This window comes from Tachyglossus aculeatus, chromosome 23 (assembly GCF_015852505.1).
Source record: "Tachyglossus aculeatus isolate mTacAcu1 chromosome 23, mTacAcu1.pri, whole genome shotgun sequence".
Lineage (NCBI taxonomy): Eukaryota > Metazoa > Chordata > Mammalia > Monotremata > Tachyglossidae > Tachyglossus > Tachyglossus aculeatus.
The window spans coordinates 34,828,561-34,845,397 of NC_052088.1; the positions used below are offsets into that span (position 1 = coordinate 34,828,561).

The following is a 16,837-nucleotide window of genomic DNA, read 5'->3' on the forward strand; positions in this document are numbered from 1 at the left end:
TGGAGCTCACACTTTTTCCTCATTTTACAGATGAGGTAACTGAGGCACAGAGAAGTTAAATGACTTGTCCAAAGTCACACAGCAAACAAGTGGTGGAGGCGGGATTAGAACTCACATCCTCTGACTCCCAAGCCCATGCTCTTTCTGTCTCTATATGTTGCCAATTTGTACTTCCCAAGCGCTTAGTACAGTGCTCTGCACATAGTAAGTGCTCAATAAATATGATTGATTGATTTCCACTAAGCTTCTCTAATGTAACCTAATCGGGTTGGACACATTCCATGTCCCACGTGGGGCTCACAGTCTTAATCCCCACTTTACAGATGAGGCACAAATAAGTTAAATGACTTGCCCAAGGTCACCCAGCAGGGATTAGAACATGGGCCCTTCTGACTCCATGCTCTCTCCACTAATTCCCGCTGTTCCTCCTGGGAGGTTCCAGAAAATGATTTAGCTAAATTCATGGAGCTAGGTTAGTGTTGAATCTAAAGTGATTAAGTTTAACCTATTACCTTGCTACTACCCTTTATTTCTGGAGAAGCAGTGTGGCTCAGTGGAAAGAGCATGGGCTTTGGAGTCAGAGGTCACGGGTTCAAATCCCAGCTCTGCCAATTGTCAGTTGCGTGACTTTGGGCAAGTCACTACACTTCTCTGGGCCTCAGTCACCTCGTCTGTAAAATAGGGATTAAGACTGTGAGCCTCCCATGGGACAACCTGATCACTTTGTAACCTCCCCAGCGTTTAGAACAGTGCTTTGCACATAATAAGCGCTTAATAAATGCCATTATTATTATTATTATTAAAGGATTACTGTTTACAATGGTATTATAATAATAACTTCTAGACCGTGAGCCTGTTGTTGGGTAGGGACTGTCTCTATGTGTTGCCAACTTGTACTTCCCAAGCGCTTAGTACGGTGCTCTGCACACAGTAAGTGCTCAATAAATACGATTGAATGAATGAATGAATGAACTGTAGTATTTGTTAAGTGTTTACTGTGAGCCAAACACTTCACCAAGCTGGGGTAGATACAGGATCATCGTCCCACCTGGGGCTCAGAGAGTAAGTAGGCAGGAGAATAAGTTTTGAATCCCCATTTAGCAGGTGAGGAAACTGAAGCACAGAGGAGATAAGTGACTTATCCAAGGTCACACAGCAGAAAAGTGGAGAACCAGGAGTCCCAACGCTGCTTCCTGTTTGATTCTGACCCGATTCCACAACCCAGTCCCAATTTCTGTGCCAAATTAGAACCCCTGACTTTGGAGGCGTCTGAAGGTCGGCTGTGTGGCTTTTAGACTGTGAGCCCACTGTTGGGTAGGGACTGTCTCTATATGTTGCCACCTTGTACTTCCCAAGCGCTTAGTACAGTGCTCTGCACACAGTAAGCGCTCAATAAATACGATTGATGATGATGATGATGTGTCTTCTTTTCGCCCTGGCAGAGAACATGCATTTTCTCCGGCTTCTGGGGGGCGTCCCCACGCCACCAAGGTCATGGTGGTAGTGACAGACGGGGAGTCACATGACGGCTCCATGTTGGAGACGGTGATCGGTCAATGCGAACAGGACAACATCATCAGATTTGGCATAGCTGTGAGTCATATTTGATTTGTTCCCTTCCACTGAATCAAGGATCTTGAAGTATTTATTTATTCTTATTAATGTCTGTCTCCTCCGTATGTTGAGAGCTCATTGTGGGTAGGGAATGTATCTATTCAGTGTTATATTGCACTCTCAAGCGCTTAGTACAGTTTGAAAAAGGTAATTGGTCAATGCAAACAGGACATCATCATCAGATTTGGCATAGCTGTAAGTCATATTTGATTTTTTTCCCTTCTGTTGAATCAAGGGTCTTGAAGTATTTATTTATTCTTATTGATGTCTATCCCCCCACCTCTATACTGTGAGCTTGTCGTGGGTAGGGAATGTATCTATTCAGTGTTATATCATACTCTCCCAAGTGCTTATAACAACTTGGAAAAGGTGATCGGTCAATGCAAACAGGACAACATAATCAGATCATCATCAGAGAAGCAGCGTGGCTCAGTGGAAAGAGCCCGGGCTTTGGAGTCAGAGGTCATGGGTTCAAATCCCAGCTCCGCCAATTGTCAGCTGTGTGACTTTGGGCAAGTCACTTCACTTCTCTGTGCATCAGTTCCCTCATCTTTAAAATGGGGATTAAGACTGTGAACCCCCCGTGGGACAACCTGATCACCTTGTATCCCCCCCAGTGCTTAGAACAGTGTTTTGCACATAGTAAGCACTTAACAAATAGTATTATTATCATTATTATCATTATCATTATTATTATTATTATTATTATCAGATTTGGCATAGCTGTAATACTTGGTTTTTTTCCCCTTCCATCGAAACAGAGATACTGAAGTATTTATTTATTTATTTTTATTAGTGTCTGTCTTCCCCCTATACTGTGAGCTCACTGTGGGTAGGGAACGTGTCTGTTCAGTGTTACATAGTACTCTCCCAAGCGCTAAATACAGTAAATTCTTAATAAATACTATTGAATGAATGAATGAAAGTAGTATGAAATTCCTTTGTCAATCAATCTATAGTATTTACTGAGTGGTTACTGTGTGCACAGCACTGTACTAAGCTCTTGGAAGAGTCCAATAGAGCAGTAAACAGACACATTCCCTGCCCACAACAAGCTTACAGCCTAGAGTTCCTTATAGGCAGGAAACTCATCTGGACTCTCCCAAGCACTTAGTACAGTGCACTGCACATAGTAACTGCTCAACAAACACAATCAATTGATTAATTAGAGGGGAAAGCTTCTCTACCTTAAGAATGGATAATCAGCAGTGGATCCTATACTTTTAAAAAAAATGGTATCTGAGCCATCATCATGTCCTGCCTCTGGCCTGGACTGCCCTCCCACTTCAAATCTGACAGACAATGACTCTCTCTTCCTTAAAACCCTTATTGAAGGCCCATCTCCTCCAAGAGGCCTTCCCTGATTAAGCCCTCATTTCCTCTTCTCCCTCTCCCTTCTGCGTCACCCTGACTTGCTCCCCTTGTTCTCCCCCCCTCCCAGCCCCACAACACTTAGGTACGTACCTGTCATTTATTTATTTCCATTAATAACTGTCTCCCTCCCCAGCCCCCCAGACTGTAAGCTGGTTGTGGGCAGGGAATGAGCCTGTTCATTTGTTGTATCGTATTCACCCAAGCGCTTAGTACAGTGCTCTGCATACAGTAAGTGCTCAATAAATACGGTTGAATGAACGAATGAATTTGGGAGTCTCTGTATGTCTGAATTTTGAGTGGGATTGCAAATTCCATTTCACTAGTTGGCATCAGTCTCTGCAAATAAGAATTCTTCCAATCCTTCATCATTGTGCTTATAGTTGGTTTGCTGACATTCCTGAAAATAAGGTTTGGAGTTGGTATTCATTCATTCAATCGTATTGAGTGCTTACTGTGTGCAGAGCACTGTACTAATTAAAGAGTTAGGAGGGATAAGCACAAGCTATCATTTCTTTTATCTCATAAGCTAAGGAGCCCATCTATGTATTGGGGTATTTGAGAAGCAGCGTGGCTCACTGGAAAGAGCCCGGGCTTTGGAGTCAGAGGTCAGGGGTTCAAATCCCGGCTCCACCAATTGTCAGCTGTGTGACTTTGGGCAAGTCACTTAACTTCTCTGGGCCTCAGTTCCCTCATCTGTAAAATGGGGATTAAGACTGTGAGCCCCACGTGGGACAACCTGATCACCTTGTATCCCCCCAGCACTTAGAACAGTGCTTTGCACATAGTAAGGGCTTAACACATACCATATAAAATACCATATATAATCTATGAAAGAAAGTATCAGGGTCAGTGCAGAAGATATGCAAGATCCATTCTATACTTTTTGCCCCAAATCTAGATCATTTTTTCCCTGGTTTTGCCTTTCTGTTGTTTGAAAATCTTTGAAATAGTCACAGGAGTGCTTCAAATGTCTTAACATCCATGGGGGCTTTTCTCAATTTAAAAATATCTAGTTATTAGTTGTACAATTACAAACGACTAAATGCTTTTCTCTGCTTTATTTTTCCACTGTTGCAAGTCAGAACATTAATACTTCCAAAAGCTCAATGTGGGCAGGGAATGTGTCTACCAGTTCTGTTATATTGTCCTCTCCCAAGCTCTTATCTACCCTGCCTTGAACACAGTATGAGCTCAATAAATGTGATTGATTGATTGACTGAGAGAGGGATTACGTGGGTGATATTCTCTAGATATGCTAGGAAAACAATGAGCCTTTTCTTGGTTCTGAATTGGATCCAGGCAATGAGAAGCAGCGTTTCTTAGGGAATAGAGAACATGGCTGGGAGTTAGAAGGACCTGAGTTCTAATTCCGGTTCTGCCATATGTCTTCTGTGTGACCTTGGGCAAGTCACTTAACCTCTGGGCCTCTGTTACTTCATCTGTAAAATGGTGATTAAGACTGTGAGCCCCATGTGGGACAGGGACTGAGTCCAAACTGATTAACAGTGAGCGTTTAACAAACACGATTGAATGAATGAACTTATATCTACCCCAGCACTAAGAACAGTGCTTGGTACATACTAAGTGATTAACAAGTACCATTATTATTATTATTATTATTATTATTATTATTATTATTATTATCCAGGGATTCTTGTCATTGGCAAGTCCCTTTGGAAGAGTTAGTGGTGTTCATTCAGATTTAAAACATCAGCATGAAAATGAATGACTTTTTCCTCTCCTCCTCCCCACCCCCCTGCTCTACCTCCTTCCCCTTCCCACAGCACCTGTATATATGTTTGTATAGATTTATTACTCTATTTATTTTATTTGTACATATTAACTATTCTATTTATTTTGTTAATGATGTGCATCTAGCTTTATCTCTGTTTGTTCTGATGACTTGACACCTGTCCCCATGTTTTGTTTTGTTGTCTGTCTCCCCTTTCTAGACTGTGAGCCCATTGTTGGGTAGGGACCGTCTCTATATGTTGCCAACTTCTCCTTCCCAAGTGCTTAGTACAGTGCTCTGCACACAGTAAGCGCTCAATAAATACGATTGAATGAATGAATGAATCAGAGAAGATGCCAGCTTTCTTTTTAACACTGCTATTCTTTTCTACCACATTCCAGCACTGTAAAATTAAGGATTTTGGAGATTCCTTTAGGTGGTCCAGGGAGTCAGGAGGCCTGGGTTCAATATCATTCATTGATTTGCCACTTAGCTGCTGTGCTGACCTTGAGCAAGTCACTTTCATTCAGTCAGTCATATGTATTGTGCACTTACTACGTGCAGAGCACTGTACTAAGCACTTGGGAGAGTATAACAATAAACAGATACATTCCCTGCCCACAATCAGCTACAGTCTAGAGGGGGAGACAGACATTAGATAAGCACTAAGGCACTGAAATAAGCACTTAAATTCTCTGTGCTTCAGTTTCCTCATCTGTAAAATAGAGACTGAAAACCCCTTCCTCCCCTTTTAGACTGTTAGCCCTACTGAATACCCACTTAGACTGCAAGCCCATTAATAATGATTACATTTCTTAAGCACTTACTATGTGTCAAGCACTGTTCTAAGAGCTGGGGTAGATACAAGTTATTAGGTTATCCCTCGTGGGGCTCACAGTCTTAATCCCCTGACATACCTTCTTCCCCTCCCAACAGCACCTGTATATATGTATATATGTTTGTATATATTTATTACTCTTTATTTTACTTGTACATATTTATTCTATTTATTTTATTTTGTTAATATGTTTTGTTTTGTAGTCTGTCTCCCCCTTCTAGACTGCTGTTGGGTAGGGACCATCTCTATAGGTTGCCAACTTGTACTTCCCAAGTGCTTAGTACAGTGCTCTGCACACAGTAAGCGCTCAATAAATATGATTGAATGAATGAATGAATCCCCATTTTACAGATGAGGTAACTGAGGCACAGAGAAGTAAAGTGACTTGCTCAGTCACACAGCTGACAAGTGGCAGAGACGGGATTCAAACCCAAGACCTCTGACTCCTAAACCCGAGCTCTTTCCACTAAGCCAGGGACTGTGTCCAACCTCATGTCAAAACTGATTATCTTGTATTATCTTGTAGTTTCGAGACTGAGACTTGTCCATTGTTTAAGTAACTCCATTATCAAACCTGATATTTGTGTTTACCTCAGCCCGTCTGATACTTTGTTACATCATAAGCAATTAACAAATACTATGACGGCGATGGCGATTACTATTATTAAACCAATCTGCAGTTTGCTGGAGAGAAATTCTCCTTCTTTCGCTGTTTTCTAGGTCCTCGGGTACCTAATCAGAAACGATCTCGACACTAAAAACTTAATAGAAGAAATCAAAGCAATCGCAAGTTCCCCCACAGAAAAATATTTCTTCAATGTGTCCGATGAAGCTGCTCTGTTGGAAAAAGCCGGCACCCTAGGGGAACGCATTTTCAGCATTGAAGGTAAGAAACAATATAACGTACAATGGGGTCATAACATATATGCTTCATTAAGGTTTAATCAGTGTGGATGATTAATCCCATTATTATTTGCATTTGGCAAAAAGACTCAGAATGTGGGGTATGTTCAGAAGCAGAATGGCCTAATGGATAGAGCACGGGCCTGGGTGCCAGAAGGACTTGGGTTCTCATCCTGGCTCTGCCACTTGTCTTCTGTGTTACCTTGGACAAGTCACTTCACTTCTCTGGGCCTCAGTTACCTCATCTGTAAAATGGGGTTTAAGAGTGAGCTCCATGTGGGACAGGGACTGTGTCCAACCTGATTAGCTTGTATCTACCCCAGCGTTTAGAACAGTGCCTGACACACAATCAGCACTTAACAGATATTATTATTATTATCATCATCATCATTATTCCTTTTGGCAGCAGCTCCTGTGGAAAATGGGAATTAAACATTAAAGTGCTGATGTCATTTTATTGGCTGGAATCAATTTCTCAAGTGTCGGCCCCTAATTTCACTGTATGACTCCGCAAACTCAATTGACTGTTCGCAAAGATTTTGCTTCAAGATTTTTTTGTCCCTTTAAAAAAAACAAACAGATTTTCTAGAATTTTAGGTGAATCCCTAGAATCTGCCTCCCTATACAGTCCATACTATTCCTGAATAAGCCCCATACTATCTAGATAATTAGGGCCCTGAACATATATGCTTGATTAATATGCAGATATTTCAGCAATTTTTTTTTTTGCTGAAGAACCTTATAACAGCAGGCCTAAATGCATTTTCAGTTATAGAGATCATTTTTGTATGCGCCCCCGTGGAGAAAGAATAATAAAAATAATAATGGTATTTGTTAAGCGCTTACTATGTGCCGGGCAACGTACTAAACATTGGGGTGGATACAAGCAAATCTGGTTGGACACAGTCCCTTGTCCCACGTGGGGATCACACTCTCAATCCCCATTTTACAGATGAGGTAACTGAGGCCCAGAGAAGTGAAGTGATTTGCCCAAGGTCACCCCACAGACAAGCGGTGGAGCCAGGATTAGAACCCATGACCTTCTAACTTCCAGACCCGGGCTCTAGCTACTGTGCCATACTGTTTCTCATGAAATCAAATGAAATGAAAGACCTTGAGACAGTGACTGTACATCAAAAGTGAAAGACACTTTTTCACTTCCCTCAAGGAGCGTACAATTTAAAGAAGGAGACAGACATAAATTATTTAAAAATACTGAGAACAGGAGGAAGAACAAGAATATAACAGGAAATAGTAGGAATACAGCAGGATAAAAAATAGCTGAACAAATTGCATGCACAAATGAACATTCATATATACGTATGGTTGGACATAAATACATAAGTACTAAGGGGAGGGTTGTGGCAACTTTGGGTGTTGGAAATCCATTGGGAAGGCTTCTAGGAGGAGGTTAGATTTTTAAATTGGGGAGATCTATGGGCTGGCAGAGTTGAAGTGGAAGAGACTGTGAGCCCACTGTTGGGTAGGGACTGTCTCTATATGTTGCCAACTTGTACTTCCCAAGCGCTTAGTACAGTGCTCTGCACACAGTAAGCACTCAATAAATACGATTGATGATGATGATGATGAGGTAGACTTTAATCTCGCTGTGGGCAGAGAATGTGTCTACCAACTCTGTTATATAAGCGCTTACTATGTCCCAGGCACTGTACTAAGCACTGAGTAGATAAAAGCTTATCAGGTTGGACACAGTCCCTGCCCCACATGGGGCTCATGGTCTTAATCCCCATTTTACAGAAGAGGGAACTGAGGCCCAGAGAAGTGAAGTGACTCACCTCAGGTCACACCGTTGACTTATGGTAGAGTTGGGATTAGAACCCAGGTCATTCATTCAATCGTATATATTGGGCGCTTACTGTGTGCAGAGCACTGTATTAAGCGCTTGGAAAGTACAATTCGGCAACCAATAGAGACAATCCCTACCCAACGGGGGTGATGTATGAGTCAACCATCCTAAATACAGCGAACAAGTCTCCTTTTTCAATTTCCACAGTAGCTCATTCTTCCCAGCTCTTCTATCGAGATGTTAGAATGCTTTCTGAAAATGGCAAATATTTTGACATTCATTTCTCACTCGTGTTGATATCTTATTTCTCTTCCAAAATTAATATGGAAATCGTATATCGGCACCAACCCACACATGCCTTTCACCGAAAGTCAGCTGCCTACGGAGATGCTGTCCTTCTGACTCCCAGCCTGTGCTCTATCCACTATGCCAACCTGCTTCTCAGGTGTTGGTGCTGGAAAAGTCGAGAAAACAGACCCCCCCCCCCCCGTACTAAAAGCAATTTGGAAGTTAGTCCTTACTTTTCTACTCCGATAAAAGATCTCTTTACGTCACTGGCTGCTCCTTCGAATACAGGCTCTGGATGAAAAAATTGTTTCACTACAAGCGGACGAATGCTTTAATTATGGATGTTTTAACAACAAAGATCCTTCATTACCCAGGTACTGCCCAGGGAGGTGATAACTTCCAGTTGGAAATGTCCCAAGTAGGATTCAGTGCCGATTATTCTCCTCGAAACGTGAGTACTTCCAATAGCCTTTTTCCAACCTGTCTTTGGATTGAACATTGATGGAATCCCTTACTCCATTTCCCAAAACAGGGATGATAAGAGTCCCATTCATTCATTCGATTATATTTACTGAGCACTTACTATGAGCTGAACACTGTACTAAGCACTTGGGAAAGTCCAATGCAACAATAAACATGGATCTTCCCTGCCCACAATGAGCTAACACTCCTGAGCCGGGGAGACAGACAGACGAATAAATAAAATGACAGATATGTACATAATTGGTGTGGGGTTGGGAAGGAGGATGGTAAAGGGAGCGAGTCACGGTGATGCAGAAGGGAGTGGAAGATGAGGAAAAGTGGGGCTTATTCTGGGAAGGCCTCTTGGAGGAGATGGGCCTTCAGTAAGGCTCCGAAGTTGGGGAGAGTCATTTTCAGATTTGAGGGTGGCTGGGAGTGAACACCATGCTGAATGTGTGACTTCACCTCCCTAGGCCTCCATTTTTCCTTCTCTGAAAAGGGGATAGCACTCCTTGCTGTGTGTTTTTGTCCAGGGCTGTGGTGAGAGTAAATTAGCCAGTGCTTCTGAAGCACTAGCAGTCTTCCTCTGGAGAGGTCTTCAGAGGATGACCTCTATACTGATTTGAGGAATTATCGTCCTCTTCACGGGCATGCTGTGTGAGTCATCCAATTTCTCACTGGAAAAGAGATTAAAAATATGAAGCCTCAACAAAGGCTGTGTTACTTTTTCCAAGGCAGAAAGTGGAACTATTATGAAAAAGCCAGGGACACATCAGAGCTCCCAGCAGCTTGGGAAATGCTCCAGAATCATATGATAGTTTTCAAAGCTCTCTCTCTTTCTCTGTCTCTCTCTCCCCTCTTTCCTCTCTCCTCACATCATCTCTCTTTCTCCACTTGTCCCTCTCTCCCGTCTCTCCCCTCCATCCTCTCTCATCTTTCTCCTATCTCTCTCTTTCCCTTTCTCCCTTTCTCTCTCCTCTCTCCTCTTTCTCCCTCTGTCCTTCCCTCTCCCTGTCTGCTCTTCTCTCCTCTCCATCTCCTCTTATCTTTCTCCTCTCTCTCTCTCCACTCTTCCCTCTCTCCCCCCTCTCCTCTCCATCCCCCCTCTCATCTTTCTCTTTTCTCTCTCCACTCTTTTCTCCTCTCCATCATCCCTCCTCTCATCTTTCTCCTCTCCCTCTCCACTTTCTCCTCTCCCTCTCCACTTTCCTCTTTTTCTGCCGCCTGACTCTGGTTGGTATCGTCCCAGCTCCCTCTTTTTTAAAGTCGGATTCCCTATATCGTGAGATACAGGAATCATTAGGAATGCTGGGGTCACTAATGACCCGTCAGAAGTCACCCAGCTGTGGCTCCTTTTTGTGGTATTTTAGAACTGGGAACAACTAGCCCTCCTGTCTTTCAGTTTCCTCCTGTCCCTCCCCCTTCTCCCCTTTGCTCCAAACCCCAGCCCCCTGACTTCAGAATGCTCTTCAGTTTTTTTTTTTTCTTATTCATTGGCTTCAAGTCATTTAAGCATCAAATGCAAAATGATCTAAGTATTTTTCCAAAGGCAAATGGATAATTCTGAGGTTAAAACCTTTCTTAGAGAAGCAGCATGGCCTAGTGGAAAGAGCACAGGCCTTCTAGACTGTGAACCCGCTGTTGGGTAGGGACCATCTCTATACGTTGCCAACTGGTACTTCCCAAGCGCTTAGTACAGTGCTCTGCACACAGTAAGCACTCAATAAATACGATTGAATGAATGAATGAATGAACGGGAATCAGAGGACCTGGGTTCTAATCCCAGCTCTGCTGCATACTTGATGTGTGACTTTGGACTTAACTTCTTTGTTCCCCCATCTGCAAAATGGGGATTCATTGCATTTGTTCTCCTACTTAAACTGTGAATCCAGTGTGGAAGTTGGTTATCTTATTATTCTATTCTACTCTCCCAAGTGCTTAGTACAGTGCTCTGCACACAACGCTCAAAAAATAGGATTGAATAAATGATCGAATGAATCTATCCCAGTGCTTAATACAGTTCCTGGTCCATAATAAGCATTTAACAAACACCACAGTTATCACTATTATTCTTTGGAGCCCAGATAATGTCAATTGCAGTTTCATCTGCTCTGCACTATTAGTGTAACTGTTACCATTAGGGAAACAGTGTGGCCTGGTGGATAGAACATGGGCCCAAGAGTCAGAAGGACCTGGGTTCTAATCCTGGTTCCACCACTTGTCTGCTGTGTGACCTTGGGCAAGTCACTTCACTTCCGGGCCTCAATCAATCAATCAATCATATCTATTGAGCGCTTACTGTGTGCAGAGCACTGTACTAAGCGCTTGGGAAGTCCAAGTTGGCAACATATAGAGACGGTCCCTAGCCAACAGTGGCAGTCTAGAAGGGGGAGACAGAGAACAAAACAAAACATATTAACAAAATAAAATAAATAGAATAGATAAGTGCCTCAGTTACCTCATTTGAAATGGGGATTACAACTAAGCCCCATGTGGGACAGGGACTGTGGCCAACCAGATTAGCTTGCATCTACCCCAGCGCTTAGTACAGTGCCTGGCACATAGAAAGCGCTTAACAAATGCCATCATTAGTAGCAATAGTATGTACTTCTGGCTTAGTTATTGTTCAGTGTGGCGCAGTGGAAAGAACTCGGGCTTTGGAGTCAGAGGTCATGGGTTCAAATCCCGGCTCCGCCAATTGTCAGCTGTGTGACTTTGGGCAAGTCACTTCACTTCTCTGGGCCTCGGTTTCCTCATCTGTAAAATGGGGATTAAGACTGTGAGCCCCCCCATGGGACAACCTGATCACCTTGTAGCCTCCCCAGCGCTTAGTACAGTGCTTTGCACACGGTAAGCGCTTAATAAATGTCATCATTATTATTCTGGGCAAAATATTGATTTTTTTTCTCTTCTCAATTTCAGGGTGCTCTGATGCTGGGCGCCGTTGGGGCTTATTCCTGGAGTGGAACTATGTTCTGGAAGACCCCTGATGGAACCCTTGCTTTTCCTAAACAAGCATTTGAAAAAATTCTACAGGATAAGAATCATAGTTCATATTTAGGTAAGGGAAGGGTCCCTTCCTTTGATTGCTCAGAGCTTGCGACTTTCCTTCCTAATTTTATCATATGCACAGGTGCATACTAAACCCCTCGCCAGGGACCTCACTCAACCTGAAGTCAGGGGCTGAGGAGCAGCGTGGCTTAGGTGAAAGAGCCCAGGCCTGGGGGTTAGAGGACCTGGGTTCTAATTCCAGCTCCACCACGTGTCTGCTGTATCACCTTGGGCAACTCACTTAACTTCCCTGGGCCTCAGTTTCCTCATCTATAAAATGGATATTCACTGCTTATTCTCCCTTCAAAAGGTCATGGGTTCTAATCCCAGCTCTGCCACTTGTCTGCTGTGTGACCTTGGGAAAGCCACTTAATAATAATAATAATAATAGCATTTATTAAGCACTTACTATGTGCAAAGCACTGTTCTAAGTGCTGGGGAGGTTACAAGGTGATCAGGTTGTCCCCTGGGGGGCTCACAGTCTTCATCCCTATTTTACAGATGAGGTAACTGGGGCACAGAGAAATGAAGTGACTTGCCCAAAGTCACATGGCTGGCAATTGGCAGAGTCGGGATTTGAACCCATGACCTCTGACTCCAAAGCCCGGGCTCTTTCCACTGAGCCACGCTGCTTCTCTGGGCCTCAGTTACCTCATCTGCAAAATGGGGATTGAGACTGAGAGCCCCATGTGGGATAGGGACTGTGTCCAGCTCGATTTGCTTGTATCCACCCCGGTGCTTAGTACAGTGCCTGGCACATAGTAAGCGCTATCAAATATTATTATTATTATTATTATTATTATTATTATTATTATTGTTCCCCTTTAACAGTGAGTCTCATGAGGGCCAAGGAATGTGTCTGACCTCATTGTTTTGTATCTATTCCAGCACTTAGCACAGTGCTTGGCAAATAGTAAGTGTTTAACAAATATCACTTACTATGTGTATTAATATTAGAAAATTGGAGTCCTTTTAGAGGAAATAATGCAATCCAGTCTAGAATTTGTCTATTACTTCAGTCCTGCTTAATCGTTTCTTAGTTTCATCAATATTGAAAAAACATTTGGGAAATGCTTAGTATTATAACCTCTTGTTACTAGGCTACACACACACAAACACACATATATATATGGAGGTGCTTCTGAAAACCAAAGCCAACTACTGTTAATCCAATTACTAAGGTGAAATGGAGCCCGTAGGCACACACAGTGCTTCACTGTACATTTACTTATTTCTATCAATGTCTGTCTCCCCCTCTAGACTGTAAGCTCGTTGTGGGCAGGGAATGTATCTCTTATACTGCTACATTGTACTCTACCCAGCACTTAGTACAGTGTTCTGCACACAGTAAGTGCTCGATAAATACAATTGACTGACTTTGCAAAATGTGCATCTTGAAGACAGGGAACATATCTTCCACCTCTGCTGTATTATACTCTCCCAAGCACTAGTACAGTGCTCTGCACACAGTAAAAACTCAATAAATACCATTGATTGAACGACTTAGTGATGCAGGAATGGATAGCGATTTCCCACGGTTTCAAAGACCTCTGTCCAGGGAGTAAAGGAGAAGCCGAGATCATGACATTCATTCTTCAGTCGTATTTATTGAGTGCTTACTGTGTGCAGAGTACTGTATTAAGCGCTTGGAAAGTACAATTTGGCAACAGAGACAATCTCTAGCCAACAACAGGCTCACATGAGCTCTTGGGGTAACAGCAAGTTAGTCGGGTGATGCCCTCCCCATCTGTATTTCTCCTTGGACTTGAGGCCTGTTTTTTTGTGATACACATGACCCCAAAGCTCCTCTTTTCAGTTTCATTCAGCAGTATTTGTTAAAGGTGTGCTGTACGCAACACCCTGCGTTAAGCACTCGAGTGCCCCAAAAGCAAAAGACTCCATCCTTTTCCATCTATCAATCAGTCGATCGTTTTTATTGAGCTCTTACTATGTGCAGAGCACTCTCTCGGGAGAGAGCAATTCAACAGAGTTGGCAGACACATTCTCTACCCACAGTGAGTTTACAGTCTAGAGTGGGAGACAGACATTAATATAAAGAAATGACAGATATGTGCATAAGTGCGGTGGGGCTGACGGCCGAGTGAATAAAGAGTGCAAATCCAAGTGCAAAGGTGATACAGAAGGGAGCGAGAGAAGAGTTTTTCCTTGAGTTTTTCTCCACTTTTCAGAATCCCCTTTAGCCCACCTGAATTCCATACTGAGCAGGAACTTAATCTCATTCCTTTGATCGTATAAAGTTTTCTACAACTCAAAGCTTGTTTGGTATCCGGTGCGCCTTCGTGCCCTTGAAGCAGAAAACCCCAGCGCTTCCCGCGGGTTTGCTTCCATGAACTGACCTTCGTTCGGAGATAAGCAGGAGCCCGGCTTCATATCCACAGGTTTTCCTTTCCAGTCTCTTGTGTTTTTACTTGCCCAAAAATGTTGCCCAGGGACAGGTCCCGTTCACTCCTCCTGCTGACTTTTTTTGACCGTTGCCAAGCTGGGGGAGGGTGTCTGCCTTTAAATGGACTTTCCTGGAGATGTTCTAGTAATAATAAAAATAATAATAGGGTGGCATTTATTAAGTGCTTATTCCCAAGCTTGTGCTCTTTCCACTAGGCCATGCTATTTCTCTGAGGAATGATTTCATACTCCAATCCTGAGGTGGGCTTTGAACATCTTCCTCTCTCTCTCTGGTATTTTTTAAAGCGCTTACTATGTGAAAGACACAGTACTAAGCCCTGGGGTGGATCCACGCTAATGGGGTTGGGCACAGTCCCCATCCCACATGGGGTTCACAATCTTAACCACCGTTTCACAGATGAGGTAACTGAGGCACGGAGAAGTGAAGTGATTGCCCAAAGTCACACAGCAGACAAGTGGTGGAGCTGGGATTAGAACCCAGGTCCTTCTGAAGCCCAGGCCTGGGCTCTATCCACTAGGCCACATTGCTTCTCTCATGCATTTCCCAAAAATGCAGGTTGTGGAAACACTTGTGTAAGGGCCCCATTGTAAGTTGGAGACCAACGGTGGTGGAAACAGGGAGTGGAAGGGAATTCCTACAGCAGGAAAGGCAGAATCAGAGAGTTGGTAAAAGCAACACGGGAAAGACGTAGTGAGAGAGTTTGGGACGTACCTGAAATTTATTTCTTTATATTAACATCTGTCTCCCCCTCTAGACTGTAAGCTAATCGTAGGCAGGGAATGTGCCTGTTATACTCTCCCAAGTGCTTAGTACAGTGCTCTGCACACAGTAATCACTCAATAAATACGATCGACTGACTGAATGACTGACCGAGATGGGCAGCCCCCACTTTCTCCTCCTCCCTACAGTCCTCCCGGCTGCCTCTCTCCCTCTCTCCATTCTGCCTTGGAGTTTCTACAAACTAACAAACAGTCCTACGGCCAGCAGCAGTTCGTACAGTTGTCCCAAAGATGCTCACGAAACACTAATTCACAGCCCCCTTTGACATTTGTTGCCGATGGTTTTCTTAAGTAGCTGCTCTAAGGTATGGCGGCACTCAGAAATAGAAAGACCAACGGAATGGTGGGTGGCCTCCTCCAGAACGGAGTTGGAAAACAAATCAGAAAGCATTGTTTAACCAAGTTAAGAAACCGTGGTTTGCTGAGGCAGTTTGTGGTCATTGCTTTTTAAGATAGAAGTAGCTGAGCGGTATTTGTTCTTCCCTTTTCTCATGGTCTGCAGTCCCATACCTCATGGAGGGCCCCTAGTAATACTATTAATAGTCATTGATTCATTCATTCAATCATATTGAGCGCTTACTCTGTGCAGAGCACTGTACTAAGTGCTTGGGTAGTACAAGTGGGCAACATATAGAGACGGTCCCTACCTAACAACAGGCTCACAGTGTAGAAGGGGGAGACAGACAACAAAACAAAACATATTAACAAAATAAAATAAATAGAATAATAAATATGTACAAGTAAAATAAATAGAGTAATAAATCTATACAAACATATATACAGGTGCTGTGGGGAGGGGAAGGAGGTAGGGTGGGGGGGATGGGGAGGGGAAGAGGAATTGGGGGCCTCTTGTTAAGTGCTTACTATGTTCCTCACACTGTACTAAGCACTGGGATAGATACAAGCAAGTCGGGTTGGACCCATTCCCTGTCCCACTTGGGTCTCTCAGTATTAATCCCCATCATCATCATCAATCGTATTTATTGAGCGCTTACTGTGTGCAGAGCACTGTACTGAGCGCTTGGGAAGTACAAATTGGCAACATATAGAGACAGTCCTTGCCCAACAGTGGGCTCACAGTCAAAAAGGGGGAGACAGAGAACAAAGCCGAACGTACTAACAAAATAAAATAAATAGAATAGATATGTACAAGTAAAATAAATAAACAGAGGAGGTGACCGAGGCACAAAGAAGTGAAGTGACTTGCTCAAGGTCACACAGCAGACGAGTGGCGGAGCCAAGAATAGAAGCCAGGACCTTCTGACACCTGGGACCGCGCTTTATCCACTATGCCGTGCTAATCAAGCGCTTAGAACAGTGCTCTGAACACAGTAAGTGCTCAGTAAATACAATTGAATGAATGAATAATAGTGGCTTTCTCAGCCAATCGCCCTACTGAATAATGTTGCACTTAGAGATTTATTCTGTAGGGTAAGGCAGCATGGCCTAGGCTAAAGAGCAAAGTCCTGGGAATCAGAGGACCTGGCTTCTAATCTCAGCTCTTCTACTTGCCTTCTGTGTGACCTCGGGCAAGTCACTTCACTCCTGTGCCTCAGTTCCCTAA

At 43.4% G+C, this 16,837-nt stretch overlaps 1 protein-coding gene across 1 annotated transcript in view; it reads left to right on the top strand.

Annotated features, from left to right (window-relative positions):
• ITGA2 (integrin subunit alpha 2) overlaps positions 1-16,837 on the top strand; it is a 133,697-nt gene that overhangs the window by 53,334 nt on the left and 63,526 nt on the right. The window contains exons 8-11 of the mRNA XM_038765572.1: positions 1,443-1,593; positions 6,279-6,444; positions 8,931-9,007; positions 11,941-12,079. Coding sequence (XP_038621500.1) covers positions 1,443-1,593; positions 6,279-6,444; positions 8,931-9,007; positions 11,941-12,079 — 533 coding nt within the window. The remainder of the gene's footprint in view (positions 1-1,442; positions 1,594-6,278; positions 6,445-8,930; positions 9,008-11,940; positions 12,080-16,837) is intronic.